At 43.9% G+C, this 23,294-nt stretch overlaps 1 protein-coding gene across 1 annotated transcript in view; it reads left to right on the forward strand.

Moving 5' to 3' along the window:
* The window catches only part of PTPRT (protein tyrosine phosphatase receptor type T), a 937,772-nt gene that overhangs the window by 803,672 nt on the left and 110,806 nt on the right, over positions 1–23,294 (forward strand). Inside the window, exon 16 of the mRNA XM_058679424.1 lies at positions 308–337. Within this exon, the coding sequence (XP_058535407.1) occupies positions 308–337 (30 nt within the window). The remainder of the gene's footprint in view (positions 1–307; positions 338–23,294) is intronic.

The following is a 23,294-nucleotide window of genomic DNA, read 5'->3' on the forward strand; positions in this document are numbered from 1 at the left end:
TTAGTGGACTAAGAGGAGGACCTTCAACTGATGAGAGCATCTAACGTAAAGCTTGGCTTCCTGTGCTTTAGACAGCGAGTGCCCATACAAAGGAGAGGTTTCCCTGGTTTCTTCTGCCATTCTGAGTCTGAATCTGAGCAGAGATGATTAATGGAGAAGCTTGCCTCTTTCTGAGCTTAGGGATGCTAAAATAATATATGCATTCTAAGAGTCAAGATTTCATATAAATCTAATTCTTGTTTGTTTGTTTTTTTCTTTTCCCCCTTTTTTGGACATTTCCTTCATCTGACTGCCCATCAATATATAGAAGAAATGCTTATTCCTACTCCTATTACTTGTAAGTATTGAGCTGGTGTTGACTTTGCGTTGTGCTCTGTAAGGGAACCTGTAGCATGCATTTCCTGCACCAACCCAGTGTCTGTTGGTTTCCCATGTTCACTTTTGTCTAAGTCATCTGAGGCCCTGTTTTTATTTTGCATAGATGTTTTCCATGTGAAATTGAGTTGTCATGGTTGAAGCTCATTGTTACGTTTCTGCCCTCTTAGATTATGTTTCCTAGTTTTGGAGCTGTGATGCCTGTTTCTTCTTTGTCAGTGTAATGTTTGAGTTAGCAACCCCTAAATTCCAGCAAAAGAGGGGGCAAACCTTTGTGAATGACTTGCACACGGAAGGCAAAATCACAGACCTCAGCCACTTCTGAGTCCGCCTGGGGAACAGAAAGCCCTCAAGGCTCCAAGTTCAGAAAGGAAGTCAGCGATTGTTTCACTTGTTTCGTGACTGTTTGTTGTTTAACGTTCGATGCCTCCTGTCACCAGTGCATTTTCTTGGGAGTTGAGGCGACTGCCAACTGTCAGTTTTTTGTTGCACTTACTAAATAAAGCGTATCAATTTTCTATTACTAAGATAATGATTTTCAAAATCGTATGGTAAAGGAGAACACCGTATAAAATAGACTCTTGATAAGAAAAACTAAGAAAGCTGCTGAATACATGCTTTCCATTTTTGGAATCTGAAATCCAGGAGAGAAGTGTATGAACTTACTACGTGCTTGTGAAAGAATGGTAGTAAGTCTCAGACTGCCTGGCTCCTGATAAAGTGTCTTAACCATGATGCCATGTCTCTGGCAAGCTCAGCTTCAGAGGGGTCATGCTTAGCAGTCATCAGCTGTTGTAGCCTCCACTAAAGAAGAGGGAATGAGCAAAATGGCTGCCCCACTTGCTTTGCTCCGTGTTGGGTCCACAGCTCTACAGAGCCAGCAACTGAACAGATACTTTTACCACCACTGTCCCCAGTGCCACCTCTGTCATGTCATCTAAGCAACACAGAACCTGTGACACCAATGGTAGAAATGCCATTCTTTCATTAGTTCACTCATTCATTCAGCAACCATGCCCTGTATGTTTTAGATAGGGAAGACAGAGAATACCTATGACTTTGACTGCCATACGTAAAGTTGAATGATTGGCTTGTTTACTGAGAAGTGCCTAAACATACTCTGGTGTAGGAGCACCGAATAAAGTGACTTTTTAGTATGGCAGGAGGCAGGCATCAGTATACTTAGACATGACGTAAGCCAGTACTAAAGAAACAAAAATTCTGAGCAGCAACAGTGTCAGCAAAGATATGATGGAGATGTGAAACAGTGGGGTCTGTTACTGCTGCAGTGAAAAGAAAAGGAGCCTGAGGATTATGCAGCTGTTTAAATCTTGTCTGTATCACTCACAAATTATACACCCTTAATACAACTCACTTGATTATACAGCCTTGGCAAAATTTCGAAACTCTTCTGAGTCTCCTTTCTCTAACTTTGAATGGGAATGATCATGTACAATGTATAGAGCTGACTTGAAGAGGGAAAGAAAATGTATTTGTAAATGGCGTGTCACAAAGTTGGCACTGGTGAAATGTTAGTTCTTTTTGTCTCCCACTTCGTAATCCACAGGAGTCATGGAAATAGCAGTGTCCCCTGGAAACTGAATTGATCTCCTAGGGGTTCTTTGCATCAGTGTTACATAGCAGGGGTGAACACACAGTGGTACCATGAGTATAGACAGCACAACTTGTGGGTACCTGCCCTCTGTGTCGCTCAGTGTACATAGCGTTATATTTATGGTGTACACTGTGCAGGTAATTTTGGTGGGATCAGAGCTGACGAGACGTGGAATGCGTGTTCAGCCAGACAGGATGCCTATATCCACGTTGGAGTACCCTGCTTCTCTCTGTGGCCCCATCTCCTGATTCCAACTTCTAACTAATGTGGGCACTGCAGCAAGACAGTAACAGATCAGGTTTGGGGTTCCTGCCATCTACACAGGAGACCTAAGCTGAGTTCATGACTTCTGATTTCAGGCCTGCCCTGGCCTTTACGTGTATTTAGGAAGTAAACCAACAGAGTTGGGGGCTCTCGCTCTCCTTCCTTGCTGTTCTTCATTGCCTTGTGGTTTCTCTACTTCCGTGTCTCAAGTTAAAAAGTAAGTGAAGTGAAAGTGGAGGAGCTGGATCTACAAATACTTTTTCAAGAGGTCATGATAAACAAGGGCCTTTCTATACACTTGAAATTCTATGTCACAAGTCATAGAGGGTGAGACTCATAAAATCACCATGGGATACAAAGCCCCTGGATGGGGCACAGAATTCCCACAGTAACAGCCCTAATTTTACATTTAACAACCCCTCAGCACCCATGGGTGTTAAAATTTTGCATGCCACTCTATAGTCACTTCTGTTTCTTATACAAAAGTCTTAACACAATTCATTTTTTTAAATTTGTTCTTTGTTGTTGTTTGTTTTGTCTTGAGTAGCATATCTCCATCCCCAACTTCCACTAGGCATTTGTGGTAGAAGACAAACCGTCCCCAAAAATTAAAGATCCTAAATATAGAAAATATGTGTAACTGTCTAGGCAGAAGGGGAGGTGGAATAAATAACTACCACATACCATGTGCTTTGTGCACACATGAAGTCATCATAATAGGCCACTCTGTTAGTTACTATGATCCCTATTTAATGGAATCGAAGTTATTCAGAGAACGTAACTCATTGTCTCAAAGCCACCTAGCAGTGCGTGGCAGAGCAAATGGGTTGTCTTAGAAATAGAGACATCTAAGGGAGAAATGGTTTGGAACAGGGGATCACTATGACTTTGATCTGTTGGGCTGAAAATGTTGGTGCGACTCCTAACCAGAAATGTCCAATGAGGCCTTGTAATGTAAAACTGGAATTCACCTGGGAAGAGCATGTTGAGGGCTCTTTTTTGAGCTAGGCAGATAAGATTACAAGGTGAATAGAATCAGGCATGAAGAAAGTTTAGGGAGTGAACCATGGACTATGGTCTCAGTCTCAGGAACAGAACATAGTTGGACATTCAGAAGAGGAAAGGAACTAACAAAACACATTAGCAAAAAAAAAAAAAAATAGTATGGGGGAAGCTGTAAGAACCAAGAAGACTTGTACAGGTCATAACACAGGGGTGTGAAAGGACCCAGCCCAGCTGCGGGTCAAATGAAAGATAATCATTTTTTAACTCTAAGGCTCTAGAACCTGAGAGGCAAGCAATTTGACCACCTGAAGGATCAGAAACTTTTGGCGACACTGTGTAGCTGAAGTGGAGGAGTCTTTGGGGGAAGGATGATTGAAGGTGGTAGAGCTGGGTGATTATGGAAGGGGAGACCCTGGCAAGGTGCTTAGGAACAGGAGGCAGCCTAGCAGTAGAAGAGGTTTTAAAATCTTTTTTAAGAGACCGTAAGAGACCGTAAGTGGCATGGAAAACAAAAGAGAACCACAAAGAAAAATAAGAATTCTACAACGTCCAAATTAGAAACTGTAGTCCAAGTGTTAGTGTAGACATGAGGGTTACTTTTGGCCTGCAGGTTATAGTTTCCAAATCCTTGCCCAAGAGTAGCAGGAAAATAAGGTTCAGGATATCTCCTGCTTTAGTGAGCTTCTACTACACGCCATATGCCTGGCTTCCTGTTGTAGCCACAGTGAGGAATGAGGCACATCCTGTACCAAACTACAAAGTTGCGAAGTTAAAAGGAATTACTAATGGGCCCCTGCTATGTGCCAAACCCATCTAATGTGTGTGACAAGCCTTGTAAGATGAATGTGATTGAATTTATTTGATGTGGATATTAAAGACTCAAGTTTGAAGATTTAACTACCATGAATCCAGAATGCAGTGAGCTGGAGCTTGAGCTCAGGATGCATGACTCCCAAGCCTGCTGCCAGGCCCAGTCCTCTGCGTGATGAAGGGAGTCACTCCTGCATCATGTATTTGCAAAGACTTAAACCATGTTTCATGAGAGCCAGGCTCCGCATGCAATCCTCTCTGTTGTAGAGCCTTGTTTTTGTACATGGCCATCAACGTGCCTAGCCGAGGACTGGATGTGCCTATTGTGCTGGCAGGGAAGCTGTTAGATGAGTCCTGCCTCTGCTGGCCTGGCTTGTTTGGGGGTGGAGGGTACCTGGTCACCCGGGCTGTAGAATTTGCTGAGGATGGTCAGAGCTGGGAGCTTTGGGTGGTTGCATGAGAGCGTGTCAAGGGATTATAGTGAGAAGTGACCGGAGGAGTGAGTGTTCATGAACAGGATATGCAGTCGACTAGTAACATCAGAGCTGTGTATGGAAGGACCTGAGGACCAAGAGATGCAGAGGAATCTGGGATAAAGCCTTCATCATCTCTCCAGGATACACATAAGCACACACGAGGATGAGTTTGGGTTTGAGGATGATGGTGGGAGATCTGCCTCTCAGGTGAATTCGTTTTCACCATGAACAATCATAGAACTGCTCTGAGCCCCCGTTCACATCAGTGGCATCAGGAGCTTTTGTTGAAATGGCAGAGAACACGAGTGTTGCTATGCAGAGTGGCTGGCACCCAGTAGGTATGCTGCAAGTCACAGCTATCACTGCTCACATTCTGAGCTGATGGAAATGTTTCCTGAGAAGTCCATTTTCCTTCCTGCAGTAAACAGCCTCTAACAGCTTCCTTTGTTCGGTGCGTGTCTTTTTTTCAAGGATATTAAGAGTTGGCGAGTGTCCACAGGTTAATTTACCTCAAGGTGTGTGATGGGCATGGTAATTGTTTTGAACAGAGACATTTCTAGTGGTAGTTCTTGAAAAAGCACTAAGACATTTACCCTCTTCTGGCCCAGAGAGAGCACTTAAATGCTCCACTTAACCTTTGAGAAATGCCTGGTTAAGTGTCATGGAGGTGGGAAATCGTGACCTGGGCGGGACCCAATCTGCAGAAGCTCTGTGAGGATTTTCCTGTATCCTTCCCCTCACCCTTCATTTCAACACATTCAAATCCTCCATCTTTAGTGAATGGGGCATATCAAAGGCCATTTTCTACAAGAAGTCAACCCCGATTCCTTCCACCTGTAGGAATGTCCCATCCTCTGAACTCTTACCGAGGCCAGGAGCTAATGTGCCTTAATAATATTTCTTGTTCACCAGGATTCTTGCCATGGTGCCACTACACCTACAGAGAACCCCCAGTACATGCATGTGGAATTACAGAACAAGATAAAATAAAATACACAGTGGCTAGAGTTGACAGGTGTGCTGTTTCCTTAAAAGTATTTTAAAAGAGGAGCAGGCACTGGAACCCAGGGAGTTAAGCTGACACTTGAGATATCCGTATTTCATATCAGAGTGCCTGGTGCACATCCAGTCTCTATTTCTGATCCAGCTTCCTGCTAATGTGTGTCCTGAGAAGCAGCAGGTGATGGCCTAAGTGTTTGTATGCCTGACACCTACAAGGGGAACTCAGGTGGGGTTTCAGGGGTTCTCTGTCCAGCAGACCCTGAGACCTTCAAGGAGTGAAATGGCAGTGTTCTGCTGCACAGACACCGAGACAAACTGGTGGTGAGGGATGTCCATTTATGTGAGAGAAGTCACAACTTTATATAGGGTAAGGAAAGGAAGTAGGCAGAAAGGCGGTCCCAACAGTACTTCCACCCAACAGTGACATTGTGACTGGTTACTAGATATGTCTATGTCTTTGGACCCTCCAATGAAGTTAAAGGACAAACTCGTTGTGTGCTGAAAAACAAGATGAATGTAACATTTGGCTTGCTAGAGTTGTTTACGAGGGAAGTCCTAGCACAGGTTGTTAAAGAGGCACAGAAGAGAGACTGGACTCCTTGCTCTGGCAGTATACCCTGTGAACAGGTCATGTTGGGGTCTCTGTTAGCTGAGACTCCTGTCAGGGATCCCCCCGGGGACACGATGTGTTGTGAGCCTACAGCCTCCCACATGGGCTAGGCAGGCAGAGATCTAGGGGCCATCTCCCACAAGGTGGAGTTCTGGACTCCTGACGCTCTGGCTGAACTGGTTATTAAAGCTATATGGGGAGAACCTGGTGTGTTAGCCTAGCGGCTAAAGTCTTCACCTTGCACGTGCCAAGATCCCATATGGGCACCAATTCTAATCCCGGCAGCACCACTTCCCATCCAGCTCCCTGCTTATGGCCTGGGAAAACAGTTGAGGACAGCCCAAAACCTTGGGACCCTGCACCCACATGGGAGACCTGGAAGAGGCTCCCGACTCCTGGCTTCAGATCGGCACAGCTTCACTCTTTACTCATTGCAGCAGCTTGGGAAATGAATCAATGAATGGAAGCTCTTCCTCTGTGTTTCTCCTCCTCTGTGTATCTGTCTTTCCAATAAAAATAGCATCTTTAAAAAAAAAGATTTATGGGGGAGTAAATCAATACAATGAAAGATTCTCCCTTCGCTTTCTCCCTCTGTCTCTCACCTCTCCCTCTCACCTCTCCCTCTGTCTCTCACCTCTCCCTCTCACCTCTCCCTCTGTCTCTCACCTCTCCCTCTCACCTCTCCCTCTCACCTCTCCCTCTGTCTCTCACCTCTCCCTCTCACCTCTCCCTCTCACCTCTCCCTCTCACCTCTCCCTCTGTCTCTCACCTCTCCCTCTGTCTCTCACCTCTCCCTCTCACCTCTCCCTCTGTCTCTCACCTCTCCCTCTCACCTCTCCCTCTGTCTCTCACCTCTCCCTCTCACCTCTCCCTCTGTCTCTCACCTCTCCCTCTGTCTCTCACCTCTCCCTCTCACCTCTCCCTCTCACCTCTCCACCCATTTCTTTTACTCTTAAAAGTAAATAACAATACATAAATATATTGAAGGACTTAAAAAGAAGTGATATTTTTAAATAAACCCCTGGCATTGTAACTTCTCTGCTTCCTTAATACAGTTTTTATTCCTTTCTTTATATTTTTGTGACTTGAACAAGCTGCCTTTTTCTGAACCTCAGTTGCCGAACAAACATTTCAAAACTGCACACGTTACAGGTGGAATAGACATACTGTGAAATGCCCAGCACATAGTAGGACCTTCAGAAAAGAGATTGCTGGCGTTCCCCAACCACATGCCTTTCCACACCATCCACTCTTGCCCGTTAGTTATCATTGCCTCAAAGCATTTAAAGAGGCATTTAAATGATCATCTCAAGAGATACTCAAAAAAATCATTTTATGTGATTTATCAGCCACTTTGAATAAAAATGAAGGAAAAATAGGAGTAGAAGTAAACCACTAAAAGATGATAAATATCAATTACCCAAAGCTGACAGCAAACATGTTGACAGGCGTCATCAGGTATTCATGATGAAGGCATTACCACCAGTCTGCCAAGGGGAGGACCTTGGTGAGAATTCCAATTCCAAGCCCCACTGCCAGGGCCTCTGAGTTCTTGGGAAGTCTGGCCTGGGAATCTGCATGTGTGTGTATACCCCTTTTACACAGCCTTTCTTTTTGTAACCTTTATCTCTGCTGTGTGTTCCTTCTGCAGTCCCCACCCGCCTTCTGTGCTTGGAGAAGAGAGCTCTCGTGTTCTCTTACACAGGTAGCCCTCTTCGCTCCCCGCATACCATGTCCACAGTGCTGGGCTTGTATGTTGTTGTTGCATTCATCTTTCTTTCATTCACCTACAGACTCACCCTTTCGTCCGTATGTCTCAGATTCTGCTATCCTTGGGATATTTATACAACTGTCTCCTTGTAGACAGGGACTGATTTTTATTTATTTTTCTTTTCCCAGTGACTAGTGGACTACCAAGAACTAATCGGGCATCATACAATTGTGTTGATGGAAAATACTTAGTGAATTTAGTAACTCTCCAGTTCTATCTCTGAGCTGTATTATCCCATTTGCTAGAAGCTGCTTAATATCCGTTTTCATTTATTTTAGCATATGCTGATGGTGGGCTCTTGGATCATCTAGTTTGCAGTTTTATTTGGACTTTGGGTTTAGAAATATTGTATTTGTGCCTGCCTGTCACAATTATAAATGCATAAAATTAATGACTGCTGTCACATTGAGATAGAAATAAATGCACTGGGCTAGATCATGTCGGCAGACAGATTTGGATGGGGATTGTGCCTGGATGGATGCTTTATTGTTTACACTATTGAATTGGACCCCGTGCACATCAGTCATGAATACCAAATAGAGCAAATCCATAAGTCAGAGGCTTTGTCACCTTAATCAGGGAAAATACAAACGAGTGTTTCCTCTCCAAAGGTGGCAAATGGTGTTTACACTTCAATCGAAAGTCTATACCTCAGCTTAAGATTTAATGCCAGCCAGGTATTAGTAATGCTTTGAGTCTTAGATCCATCTGTGATTCTAAATCTTTCTACTCTGTGATTGTATGTGAGCTTCATAAAGTGAGAGCGAGTGGGGAGAGTTATCTGATGAGAGAGAGGAGGGGCTGACTGGAACATCCTTAGACACGGGATCGCTGTGGAGAGGAGGGTTAAAGAAGGCAGGCTAGCTGGAACTGTGGCTGGCTGTCCTCGCCTGAGTGGCAGCCCCTCCCAGACTCACCCAAGGTCATCACAGGGCTTGAGTGGTCCCTTCACTTCCTTCCCCTCCCCCTTCCCCTTCCTCCCTCCCCTCCTCTCCTCTCCTCTCCCTTTCCTTCATCTCCTCGTTCCTTCCCTCGCCTCCTCTGCTTTTCCCTTTCTTTCTCTGGTGCAGCTTCCCTAATCTCTCTCCAGAGCAGGTTGTTCCATTGGCTTTTCCCCAGTTTGGCCACTAGTGGGTTTGCACATGTGTGGCTCCCCAGAGCAGCACTCTTCATCACTACCCACACTTTGCATACCAACTAGCTGAGGTTATTACTTTGTTGCCATTTAATAACAGATAAAAGAAAAAAAAATCCTTCCTTAGACAATTGTTTATTTGCTACTCGTCTGTGCTTGTGCTGGGTATGAAGCCACACAGGGACCTTTCTATCTAGCTCCTGCCTTGGAGAATTCCACATGTCTCACAGAGAAAGCTGTAGATACTCTTCTGCTGAACTGAGCAGGAGAGCAAGTGCCCGGTCAGGGGCAGGTGTTTGGTACCACAGTCAGCATGCCTGTTGGGATATCTACACCACAGATCAGTGTGTCTGAGTTCCGGTCATCTGCTTCTGATCCCAGGTTCCTGCTGATGGGCACCTGGGGAGGCAGCAGGTGGTGGCATCAGAACTTACTTCCCTGTTACCCATATGGAGACCTGGATTGAGTTCCAGAGTTCTGGCATAAGCCTAGCCCAGGCTTGGCTGCTGTAGGCATTTAGGGAGTGAACTCCTATATGGAAGAGGGATTCATTCTCTCTCTCATTCTCTGTCTGTGTGTATGTGTGTGTCACCCGTTTCTTCTCCCCTCCTCACCCTCCCACTTCCTCCATTCTTCCCTGCCTTTCAAATAAATAAAAATTTAAAACAAGAAGTACCCATTGTATCTCTAGGGCAGGCATGGATTTGCTCCTCAAAGTGGGAATGACTCCGGCAGCTAGGGCTGCAACAGAGAGGGTTCTGAGATGCACAAACGAGAATGCCTGAGTGTTTCAGGCTAGTGCTTTTGATGGAAGGAAGTGCTTTAGTTAAGCCCTGCAATGTTGATGATGATGATAATGATTACATCTTGTTGGTATATAATGCTTTATCGCTTCCAAAGTGCTTTCCCACTTATTACCAAGTTGTTTCGTTGGCCTTGGAGGTATTTAGCGAGATATTATTAGATAAATGACTGTGCTAAACAACAAAGAGCCCTGGGCATTCTTGTGCCACAATTTTAAAGAAGTCACTTAACTCTCTTTCAACTTCAGTTTCTCATCTATAAAATGGGAGTTGAAACATCCACATCTTTGTCATATCCCTGACGCAGCGATGTACACTTTTTCATTGCCAAGTGCTTATTGAGCAATCCCTTTGTGCCAAGCATTGAGCGAGGGCTTGAGTCTTGGGTGGGACACGCAAAATGCAACAGAAGTCACTGATTCTGTTTTGAGCAAAGGAGCTTCGAGTTAAAGGGCCCAGTAATGTTTCTGGTGTAAGACAGATGCAAGGCGCAAGAAATGACAGTCATTCCCTTTATCCTTTGCTGTGCTCTCCTGAAAGGCACACACACAATTATATTGACCAAACTATTTTGGCATCATGCTTGGGGGGAAAGAAGAACTTACAAAGCAGAAGAAAACAAAAGGAATGGCATGGAGAGGGAAAGAATATGACAGGAAGAAAGTTTGAATCCTAATCCTACCTGCTACTCAGAAGCCATGGTCCTAAACTGTGAATTTCCGTTAGTGCATCACTCATTAGATTATCTTAAGAAATTGAATAATATGGTAATGTGCCTTGGGGATTTTTATCATTCATCAAATAACAGAGTTAAGCTAGAACAGGGCAGTGGTTGGATGTGCTGGGACAAGAGAGAAGGGAAATACCAATTCCAACAATGAGATAGAAGTCAGATGCAAGCATGTGTCAAGTAGAACAAAGTGGGGCAGATGACAGGTTTTCTAAATGACTGGATCCGTTCCTGTTGATATCAACAAAAATGGGCCAGAAACATTTGATGACTACAGCTGAAACCACAAGGGCAGACGGACAGCATCATTTTTACGCAGAAAGTTTGTAGACTAGAGCAATTGTGGGGATTGAAGGTGACAAGGCTGCTGTGGCTCTGAATAAATACAGCAGCTAGAGACAGGCTCATCTTCAGTAATGTGCTGCCAACACCTTCCTTTAGGTAGGTCTGGTTTTCATAATGCAAGAAGAGAATATTCTGGACAGTCCCTTTAGAACAGTACCTGTTTTCTGTGAACACAGCTCAGGGAGATTGGTGTACGTTTAGAGAAGGCAGATGGGTCGAGAGGGAACCACAACACATAACCTATAAAAAACAGCTGAAGAAAAAGGTCGTCTGGGGGTATTTCTGAGGCTTTGAAAAGTGGCCCAGAAACTTTAAAACCTTGATACAAACCATGCATCTGGGAGAGCTGGAGAATCCAGAGCCCTCCAGTAAATGGTTATGGAAGAGCAGCCTGCAGGCTTAGTCTGGCCACTTCACCCAGAACTTTAGCAGAGAATTGGGTTCCATGAGATCATCAGACAGATGAAGCTTTGCTGTGACGATAGACCCTGAAGAAGGCAAACTCCACGGATGACTGAGTGGCACTGCCAGGAGTCATTTCTACCTTCACAGACTCTGCTGATGATCGTGTAGAGGCCATCTCAGGAACAGCAAGATGTCCCCCAGGCTCACATTCCTGTAGTGTTTCATTTCATACCACGATCATGCCCCATGGAAGGTTGGGTGCCTCAATGAGTCAACAGGGCCCATAGCCTGGATGCATCTCTTTGGAGATGTTTGTTCAGAAGCATCTGTTCATCACTCTAACCTCAAGGAGCCTAGTACTCCTGCTGGTGAGATCTTTTTTGCAGAATAAAGAACATTGGCTCAACTGCTTTCAAAAGTAATTTTTCATCCCAGCAGTTTTGAGCCATTGTGCAGAGCACTCTAAGAGGTTAGGAATTGGTGGCTATATTACAGCCACCCGTGTTTTTTTAAGTGGGAGAATGGAAAGATTAGTGTGGTCAAAACTCTGTTTTTAATGGGAAATTTGATTTTTGTAAAAAAAAGTACGGTTTTATGGAAGCTATAAACCAAATTGAGCCTCAAGTCTAAAAAAAGATTTGTTTTGCTTCAGAAAACAGTTTTGTGGCAATGTATTCTTAAAAGAAATGTAGACAATCTTAGAGTCTCTTTTGCTTTATTCTTCCTTCTCTTTGCCATTTATGATTTAGGCTTCTACTAGAGGAGAACTTTGGGTTAAAAATCTGAGTTCAGACTTTTTTCTCAGGATTTTGTGCCATTCGTTTTTCTTACGTTTGCTTCAGATATCAAAACTAATAAAAAAAAGCCTGAGATATAGGGTTTTTTCCAGGAAATGCATGGCTGCATCAAGGTGCACAGTTTAAATGAATTATTGTGGGAGTGTTTACCAGCCATCTAGGCAAGGGAAAGTTTGCTCAGCAAATTACACTTCTATAATCTCATCTCCCATTTGTTAAGGATATTAAACAGTGCTTTTATCCTGGTTCTGTGTGTGGGGAGAAGCAGTGAATAATATTTAGTGTATGGTGTAGCACTGTAATAATAATAATAATAATAATAACAACAACAACATTGGATTTGAGTTTGACTTTGCCACTTTCCAGTTGTGCTTCCCTGAGCCTCAGTTTCCAGGATACTAAGTTGGGGGACAGTTTTGTGGATATTTCTCAGGACAGGATGAGATAAGGCAATGCATGTTCAACTTCTTGTTCTGTGTCTGGGATGGCATGTGCTCAGTATATTATTATTACAGCGTTTTATGTTATTACCTTGTAGTACTTGCATCATATAGTTTACGAAGTACATTTATATAGCTGTTGTATAGAATCTTTTAGTCACTACAATGAGGAAATATTTTAAATTTAAGGAAATAAAAGCTCTCCTCATTTAGGGTCTTTGAGAGGAATTTCCATGGGATGAAGCCATTGCCAGGAATGGAGCCATGCCAATCACAGAGGCTGGCTTCTCAGGGTAAAGGAGGAGGTGGGTGTAGCCCAAGATTCTTAGGCTCCTGACTTTACTAGGTGAGCATTTCAAACTTCTGAAACTAGGTAGAGTATGCAACAATTAGGGCCCAAACATGGCCCTTAAGTCAAGTGGATAGCCATTGTTCCAAATTATAATAGCAAAAATCCCAAAACCCAAAACCTCGTACCAAGAGCTTCATTCTTTGAAATACACTCGTTGTATTAATGAGAGAAGAAAATAACAGAGTGACTCATCTGGTATTTTATAATTAGTGTGAAATTTATCATCTACATTGAGAAATAGAAAAAGATGAAAGAGGGTAGGATTGGAGTTATTTGTGTTGGTTTGAAACTGTCCTCTAGAGTCCTACTTAACTGCTTTTTGTATGTTTAGAATGTTCTATGAAAAGATTGGTGTCACAAGGAGGATTTTTTTTTAATTCAGCTATAATGGATAAAGAGAAATCACTATTTTTGAAATATCTTATGCTTGAGATTTTTTTTCTTTTTCTTTTTTTTTAAAATTATTTATTATTTAACTTCAGTAATTACATTGTATTATGTGACACAATTACATAGATACTTGGGTTCTCCCCACCCCTCCCCAAACCCTCCCACCATGGTGGATTCCTCCACCTTGTTGCATAACCACAGCTCAAGTTCAGTTGAGATTCCCCCATTGCAAGCGTATACCAAACATAGAGTCCAGCATCTTATTGTCCAGTCAAGTTCAACGGCTTCTTAGGTATACCCTCTCTGGTCTGAAGACAGAGCCAGCAGAGTATCATCCCAGTCAATTGAAAGCTCCAACATACCATCAGCAAAAATTTACATCATTATGGAATTAATTGACATAATAATGAGTAACCAATATGTTAAAAGTAAATGCGAGTTCCCAGCCACCTTCTGTGACCACCTCACCTATACTTCAATTTTAGTTTATACACAACATATAACATTCAAAACATAGCATGTTATACATAAGATCATATCATCTTAAATTAAGGCAAACATGTGGTATTTAACCTTTTGGGATTGGCTCATTTCCCTTAGCATTATGGTTTCCAGTTTGGCCCATTTGGCCACAAAGAACTGCATTTTGGTTTTTTTAATAGCTGAGTAGTATTCCATGGAGTAGATGAACCATAGCTTTCTTATCCAATCCTCTGTTGATGGGCATTTTGGTTGCTTCCATGTTTTTGCAATTACTGATTGTGCTGCTATGAGCATAGGAGTGCATGTTGGTTTCTCGTAAAACAAGTGTTCTGGATATATTCCTAGGAGTGCTATTGCTGGATCATACGGTATGTTGAATTTGAGTTGTTTGAATATTCTCCATACTGATTTCCATAGAGGCTGTACCAGCCTGCAGCCCCACCAGCAGTGGAGTAGGGATCCCTTTTCCCCCCCCCCCGCAACCTTGCCAACAGGTGTTGTTGGTGCTTTTATTCATGTGGGCCAGTCTTACTGGCGTTAGGTGGTACCTCATTGATGTTTTAATTTGGATTTCCCTTATTGCCAGGGAACTTGAGCATTTTTTCATATGTTTATTTGCCATTTGGGTTTGTTCCTTTGTGAAGTGTTTGCCCATTTCCCGTGCCCATTTCTTGAGTGGCTTGTTTGTTTTGACATTTTGGTTGTTTTGTAATTCTTTGTATATTCTGGAGATCAGCCCTCTATCACCTATGTCGTGTGTGAAGATCTTCTCCCATAACCTAAGTTTTGAGTTACAAGTTCTGAACAGAGCAGGCTTGGAGGGCTTTCTCCCCAACACCCTGCAGCTTGTTGGGGGCAGTCCTTATGCTTGCATTTAACCCACAATCAACCATTTTTGAAAGCAAACTTCTTCACGGTGTTGAGTCCCACAGCCCTATCACATGACTTAGCCCTAGGTTTGTATTCATCTGCCTTGATTTTTTTACCATGAATCTTTTTTTTTTTTTTTTTGGTAGTTTGTGGCATGTAAGCCCTTTGCATGTTTTGTCGGATTTTATTCTCAATGTTTCCTATTTTGTAAATGGTACTAATATTTTAAATTTTGTATCTTAATAGTTTCCTGTTAAGGTACAATTAACTTAACATTAATCTTTATGCATTAAAAAATAACTGCAGGGATGGGCCTTGATGACATCAGAAAAACTGCTGCTTGGGACAAGTGTCGTTTCCATTTAGGATCCAACGTCCTGCTAATTCACACCCTGGGACAGGGCAGATGATACGCCAGGTGTTGGTTCCCTGCATCTACATTGGAGACATGGATTGAGTGCTGGGTTTCTGGCTTTGGTTTGGTTGAACTCTGGCTATTATGGGCATTGGGGGAGTGAACCAGCTTGTGGGAAGGGATAGATCTATAAATCTCCCTCTGTCTTCCTCCATCCTTCCCTTCCTTCAAAGAAAATGGGGGAAAAAATTACATGAAACTTTAGAACAATGTAAGACTTAGATGGGAAAATAATTTAGCTTGCATAAAACAGGATTTGTGTGAAAGGTGTGTTGGACCAACATAAGCTGGGTGCTTAACAATGCACCCAGTATGTATGCCCTCAATGGTAGTTGTCATCTGTCTGGCCTTCCCGTGTTCTGTGTGGCTGTAAATGCCAGACTCTGATCTGCAAGTTGCAGTTACAGAGCTTAAAATTGTGTGATAGTTGAGATGTGTACCCTAGTCTCAGGCTGACTTGGGTTTGAACCCTGTTATAAACTAGCACGGTGATCTGGAGCGTGTCTGTTGCACTCTGAAGTCTACATAATACAACATGAGGTTATAATCTGAGCACAGCCCAGGGCCTAGCATATAGCAAGTGCTCAGTAAGCATTGGCTGTTCTTGTTCTGGCTTGTTTTTTTGAGTGACAAGGGAGGAGATGCTAGAGAAGTGAGAGAACTTTCTAGCAGTGCTTATCTAACAGTGCAACCATTTCATGTGAATTGACCTCCCACCGCACTGTGGAAAGGCACCAAGGAAGCTGAGGTTTCCCCAAGAGTTGGTCCCTGTGTTGCAACGCTATCATCTACACTGCTGTGGCATTACAAACAGGACCAATTTTCCGGTCTCCCCTGTTCCTGAGGACAGTTGACCCACAGACACCAAGAGCGTAAAACAGTAGACAGAAGTAGTATTCCTGAAAAAGCAAACGCAGACCAGACTTATCTTTCCATCAGCTGCGGTTTATGATTGTACATTAAATTCAATTGCTTTCTTTAAGAGGCTAGAGTTGGGACACATCATCTCTGACCCAGTGTCATCCATTCTAGCTTTCCCCCAGGAGTGCGCACAGACCAGCTGCCCTCCCAGTGCCCACTAATTAATTTATCTCATGCTTGTGATTTTACAGCGCTTAAGTGCTGGAGCGTTTCTGTTTATTCTTCTCCCTGCAAAGCACCTCACGATGCATAAAGACCATGAATCTCCATTGCAAACACCGTCTGTCTGGAGCTGAACAGCCCGCTGGCTGCCTGTTGTCTTGCTAGCACTGCCTCTTACAGCCAAAGTAACCCATCCATTAATTTATCCTTAATGACATTTTGACATTCCAATCAGTTCATCAGATGTTCCTTTTGTAAGACGTCACTCGCATGGCCCGGCCAGGGGGCCGGGCCACTCTTGATGCATAATGCATGAGATTTATATTCTGCTCAGTATTCTGACAGATAGACATGTCTGCTTCTTTAAGACCACATGTTCCTCCTGGACCTGGCTCCCTGAGAGCTCCCCATCAATGCCTTTGGAGCCGTTTTTTTTTTTTTTTTTTTTTTTTATCTCCACTTAAAACTTGCTTTGCTCAGGGGAAGACAGTCAGTGCAAGGAGAGATGCTGAGCTTAGAAACATAGATGCTGTTTGGGGAGAAGTAAGGATAAATCCTGCCATACACATGCCTCAGAGAAGCCTCAAGGCCGTAGATCCCACTAAAACTGTGGCAACCTAACACCATGAATGCCATCATTATTCTGTCACTACTTAGAAAGAAGAATTACAAATGCACTGTGATAGCTAATGACTATCAAAAAAGAAAGGAAAATTATCCTTATTGTCCTCAGTCTACTGCGTCTGTCACCCATGCATCCGTATACTTGCTTATAGATGTGATCTAGTGTAGACAGTTTCATTTTCTAGTTTTCAAAGAAAAATAAACCTAATGCAATCCAGATAGCAGTTTTGCTTGTTACTGCACAGTTTTCATTTTTAATGGCTCTTCATCATCTTAATAGCAACATAATATTCCATCCAAGGAATGCACTGCAATTTACCAAGTTGGTCCCCTGTTAGAAATTTTCTGCAGCTCTAGGTCCTCAATTGCTGTTAAAGAGAAGCAACAGAGTGGGATAAAGGTGGGAGGGGCAGACTCCAGAGACTGAGGAACTGGGCTTCAACCCAACTGGTGCCTTTTAGCTGTTTATAAGCTTCAGATGGACCCTTCTAGGCCTTGCATTTCACATCTCTAGAACCAAGGAAATAATCAGTGTCAAGCAATACTGTGAAGATGAGAGCATTTCTAGGGACCAGACCCAGAGGTGTACTGTCTGCTGAAGGTACAACTCTTATGTTCACATGACCAGACCCAGAGGTGTACTGTCTGCTGGAGGTACAACTCTTATGTTCACATGACCAGACCAGTGAGAGAAGCAAATGTCTGCCCATCCCCAGAGGCTTTTTGGCAGTGTCTGAAGACAGTTTTGATTGTCACCCCTGGCCTGGGAGGAGGGGGTACTACTGATATATAAACTAGAGGTCATAGGTGCTACAAAACACCCCATAGGTCAGCTCCCCATATGCTGTATACATGTTAGCCTAGTCATGCCAAAGTTGAAAAACCTGGCATATATAGAGTTGATTGTGTCAGCTTTTTTTTCTCTCTCTCTCTCACCTTTCTGTATGTGTATAATGTGTGTGTATTAATTATTTCCCTAGAATAAAATTCTAAGCAAATGGAAATCTTGGATTAAAGGATGTATGGTGTAATGCCTCCTGGTGGTTTTGGGAGGAGTGGAGTGGAATGGGAAATGAAAATAATGTTTGGGGTGCCTGATGGAGAAAAGGCAGAAGGCAGATAGGATGTGTTCCCTCTGGGCACAGGAGGACATTCCATAGAACAGTAGTTCTGAAAGTATTCTGTCTAGCACTACCTTGAAACTTGGACATGCAGGTTTTCTAGCTTTGTCCTAGAATGACCAAATTGGAAACTCAGAGGAAAGAGTCAACCATCTTTTTTTTTTTAATTTAACAAGCCCTCCAGGTGATTCTGAGGAATGCATGGGTTTGAAAATGACTGTGATGCACCCTCTGCAAAAGAAAAGCCAACTTGTGGACTAGCTAGCGAAAAAGTGTGGACTCATGTGCAGAAATAGATGAACATTCGAGTCTGGCTCACAGGAATGTGCCAATATGGGAGCAACAATAAAGGAATTATGAATGTCACTCATCCATTCATCATTCATTCAGTCATTTATTCAGTGAGCACTTTTAAAGCTTTTACAGCTTCATGCCAAATGCTGAACTAGATGCTAGAAGAAAATACAAATATAAAATAGGGTGTATTGAATGTTTATAATGATAGAGGGTGATGAGAACAAGTAGGCAGATGACTAAGATATGAAACAGAACAGAGATTTCTATATCAGGGTGAGACTAGAAAAGTTTTCCCCAGAGAAGTGGTGCCTGTGGTAGAACTTGAACGATTTGTGACCATATCTTAATACGTGAATTCAGCACCTGTTTTCTGACTATCTGCTTGTGCCATCAACTTGCCAGGCCCTGAGAATTAGCAATAGAAAGATCAACAGGATCCCCACCATTGTGATTATAGACTTCCTGTGGACTGGCCGTCTGCAGGCAGGAGGGGTTGGGGAGGAGAAGAGGTGGGCTTGTGAGAGGGAGAAAGGCATCTTTGGACTGTTGGGTTGACAGCTGAGAAGAGCTGTGAACATGTGGGTATGTGGTGGAGAAGGGCATTCACTGGTCTAAGAAGGGGATAGTCCTAGGCTCTCAGCAACCAGAAGACATAGCTTGGAAGTGGTTGCTTGGGAAAATCCATCTTCATAAAACTGAGAGGGATAGAGCAGAGAAGCCAAAAAGGAGCGTGGGGGCAGGGAAGCCTTTCATGAACTCGGAGGGAAAAATCACCTTACGGAGCTGTACTGAGGGATGTGCTGCCTTGCGTAGGGGTGAGTCCCTGTGACTGGAGAAGGGTGGTCAGGGTTGGGTGTCCACTCTCTGGGAGTGCTGGAGTGGATCTCCTAGCTAAGGTAGAATAATGACTTAGAGGTTCCCAAGAACCTGTTCTACGAAAAGAATCCGGGATGATTCAGTGACTGGTGATGAATGGAAGATGAGCATCTGAGTATGACTTGGGAAAGAGCATCTGCCCAGCTGTCAGCTTTGGCTTATGGCATAGGGGCATGATATAGAAGGGGTGATAGCTGGAAAGTGTGGGAAGGAAACTTGGATACCTTGGTTCCCTGGAGTCCTCATCTCAGGGAGTACATCAGGCACAAATTTGAAGAAGGAAAAAGGCATGCAGATCGCTGAGGAAGGGAGAGAAAAGGAACCTTGCTTTTGTGGGATGCGTTTATGTGTCAGAAACCATGGTAGAGAAACATGATTTAATGTTTATGCTCATCATAATAACTGTGACCTCAGATGAATCAGATTGTATTCCACAGGTGAGGAAACTGAGTGTCATAATTTCATGGAGATGGAGGCTTGCTCATGAACACACAGTTGGTGTAAACCAAGTCTGTCTGGCCAAAGTGGAAGTCTTCCCATGGCACCAAGCACGGATGGGCTGTGTGCTCCACCCAGCATCTCAAGAGCTCAGCATCCTAAGAGCGTTTGGGAAACTCCCACTGTCTCAACCATGGGTCCTGTGCTTTCTTTGCCATGAAGTCCTTACTCTTGTCTCATTGTCTGTTTTTCAACGAGCACACACACAGAATTTACGCAGGGCTTCAAAATGGTTTCGCGGGAAGAGAAATTTTTAAAGATGCATTTTAATGCAAAATATTGAAATCTAGAACCTGCTTTTTTCCTAAACTTGTTATCATGTAAATGAGAATTGGGACATTGTTTTTATGGTCTTTGTATTCATTTCCTTGGAATGCCAATAATAATGAGCCGTCAGCTGAGGGGTTTGAACACTCACCATCTCGGAGACTGGATACCCAAAGTCATGGTGTGGGCCTTGCAGCGCCTGTCCTACGGCTCTGCAGGGACTCCTCCTTTCTCTTCCTGGCATCTGCTGGTGACCCTTGGTTCTTCTTGGCTGTCCACTGCATCACATCATGGTTGATACATGGTGTTCTCCATGCTCATCTGCCCAAATGTCCCTCATCTGGTAAGGACACCTATTGTGTTAGAATCAGAGCCGCCCTAGTGAGCTCATGTTAACTTCACAGCTTCAACGACCCTGCTTCCAGGTGATATTCACAGATACTTGGGGTTAGGACTCCATGTCTGTGGTAACAAAGCAGAACCTGGACTCTACACTAATTCAGAGCAACTGGAGAACAGGCCCTACCACTGCAGGACTTCTCAGATTGTGACATGCGTTAGAATGGTCCCGGGGTTTATTAATTACCTTGAGTTTCTGATTCAGTATGTCAAAGATGGGGCCAGAGATGTTGCACTGCACATCTGTTCCCAAGTGAAGGCATTGCTGCCAATCCAGGAATGGACTGGAGAACCACTGTTCTCCCTCAGTGGTGCCCAGACGTGGTGCGTATTAGAATCACCTGACAGCTTCAAAAATCTGATTCCAGGCTCCACCCCTGACTGATTAAATCAGAGACATCCATCATTTTTCAAACTCCCCAAAGGATCTGTGCTAACAAGGTTGAGAATCACCGCTCTAGACTACATCAACAGATGGATGCCTAGTGTATACAGGCCTGGACAGAAGCTTTGCCAGCACCACATCGTTTAATCCTCATAACCATCTTACTGGAAAGTGCTACTGTAACCTGTATGCCAGAAACAGTAGGAGACTGACACCCAGAGGTACGAATGGCTTGCAAGAATTCACACAGCCAGTCTGACAAGGAGCCAGGTTTTGATGCCAGGCTGTCTGGCACTAAAGTCAGCATGTTAAGTGCTATGCTAGCCTGCCTCCTGATGCTTAAGAAAGCAGTGTATTCTCCTTTAACTCCTGCACGTGTCCATATTCTCTTTGACACCGATGATCTCTGATGTAATGGGGCCGAACCTCTGCCTCCCCGAGGCTGCAGACTCTGGGTGAGTGAAGTTTGGATTAAGGAGATTTTGCTGGACTTGCAAGAGACTACAGTGGGCTGAATTTGTGTTTCTAATCTTATTCCTAGAAGAGAGACAGAGGGATATAGGGACAGGTATCCTGGGCTGATGGGCAGAAAACAGAGTGTGGGGCCTATGGCTCCCACCCCAGTGCTGTGTGCCTTGGCTAAGTGTCTGCTCTGCTCAGACTTCAGTATTGCGTTCTGCCAAATGTGAGGGTGGGCCCGAGCAAGAGCCTGTGTGTGTGTGTGTGTGTGTGTGTGTGTGTGTGTAAAAGTCAGATATATAGAGAGGAGGAGAGACAGAGTCATTCCCTAAGTGACCTCAATGACCAGAGCTGAACCGATCTGAAGCCAGGAGCCTGGAGCTTCTTCCAGGTCTCCCACATAGGTTCAGGATCCCAAGGCTTTGGGCTGTCCTTGACTGCTTTCCCAGGCCACAAACAGGGAGCTGGATGGGAAGCGGGGCCTTCTAGACATGTGAAAAGCCTGACTGATGTGTCCCAGGTTAGTGTGCATGGCTCTTCCCGCTAGAGAAAAACTCCAGGTGAGCCCAGTGGGCTTGTCCATCTCTTCCCAGCCCAGAACTGACCCTGTGATTTTTGCAAAATTCTGATGCTAGGATGTCCCACTCCCTGTGTTCTCAGTGGATTCTTCCGCTGATGAGGGACCCAATATGTTCAAAAACCTGCCCCAAGGGAGGATTCGTGTCAAGCATTTCACATCAGTCTCCTTCTAATACCCTTGATACAGAGTAGATGCTCATTAGCCATCTTGTCCACCTCTCTTCTGAGCAAGGAAGAGGAGATGGCTAACTTTGGGGTAGAGACCTCTAAGCTGACAAGATGTCAAGATGCTAGAAGCTCCTGACGTGTCAAGCCAACCTGGTCTTGACTGCTGCCTTGGGCCACACAGATCCAGCAGTCAGAAGTTTGAAGAGAGCATCCCTTAGTAGTCCGTCTCCATGAGAAATAGGTCTGAATGCTTCAATCGTCTGTTGGTAGTATGATTTCCACACCCTTTCCAGCTCTGCTTTCCTCTCTGCCTTGAGCCATTCCCCTTGTCACTATCCCTTGGAAAGAGGTTTACTTAAATTACAGGACTGGAGGCCCACCATGGGCACATCCCTGCCACCTGCTACTCACTCAGCTAACAAGCAAAGGATGGCGTCCACAGAGCCCACGTGAGAGGGAAAAGGACGGAGAGCTGTGACTGTGTCACTTTGTCCCCTCCTGTCAGAAGCAGTAAACATGGAACTGCTGTGTCTTAGAGCATTCTTCAGCTCTAGAGGTGTCCCTGCAGGGGAATGATCAGGCGTGCTCTCATTCTGCCAGCTTTTGGTACCCCCTGCTGGTGAAATTGTGTGACCCAATTGATGAGAATTTCAGAAACAACTGAAGTGAAAAAAATCCCAAGTTCAGGAAGTCATAAGCACTTGAGTTTAAAATGCTCTGAGGAGCCCATGAATTATATGACCATCCCATGAGTACGATGTTTATGAGGGTTTTTTTCTTTTTAACATTCTATAGCTGTAGGTACCCTGTGGGTTCTTGGGGGAAAAAAACTCTTAGCTATAAACATTCCATTAATTCTTCAAACATCCCAGGAATGAAAGGCTGAGTTATTAACCAAAAATATTCCCAGGTACAAATATTCCGATCACAAATTAATCTTACACAGGTTTCCTTCCCTCCATTTGCATGTATCATTTTTAAAAGTGCTGATAATTTGTGGTCAATCTTCTCTGCACTTCACACTGTAGATCTACAAATACAAATTTATGCAAACAATTTCTTGGGCAGTGGCTCTGTGCCAGAACTCAGCAAGAAACTGGAATAGGCACAAGTAGTCAGACTCCCTTCTCCCAGGAGATTCTCACCCAAGTAGGTGGTAAAGTTAAATCACATTTGACCACATGAATGCTTGGCTGGTGTGGTCTGGCCTAGTCTCCTGCCGGGGTCCAAAGCAGGCATCCACTCTGTAGTAGCACCGATATTTCTTCTTAGTACTCATCATCTTTGCAGCTTCTTGCATTTGTTTCTGTAGGTCTCTGTTTAATGTTCATCTTTGCCGTCAGTCTCTGCTCTAGTTAGGAAGATCATAGTCAAGAAGGCAAGGTCATTGTGAAGGCTGATACAGGCATGTGCCCAGTAGATGAGTCAGACAGAAAAAAAAAAAA

The sequence above is a fragment of the Ochotona princeps genome, chromosome 22 (assembly GCF_030435755.1).
Source record: "Ochotona princeps isolate mOchPri1 chromosome 22, mOchPri1.hap1, whole genome shotgun sequence".
In the NCBI taxonomy this organism is placed as follows: domain Eukaryota; kingdom Metazoa; phylum Chordata; class Mammalia; order Lagomorpha; family Ochotonidae; genus Ochotona; species Ochotona princeps.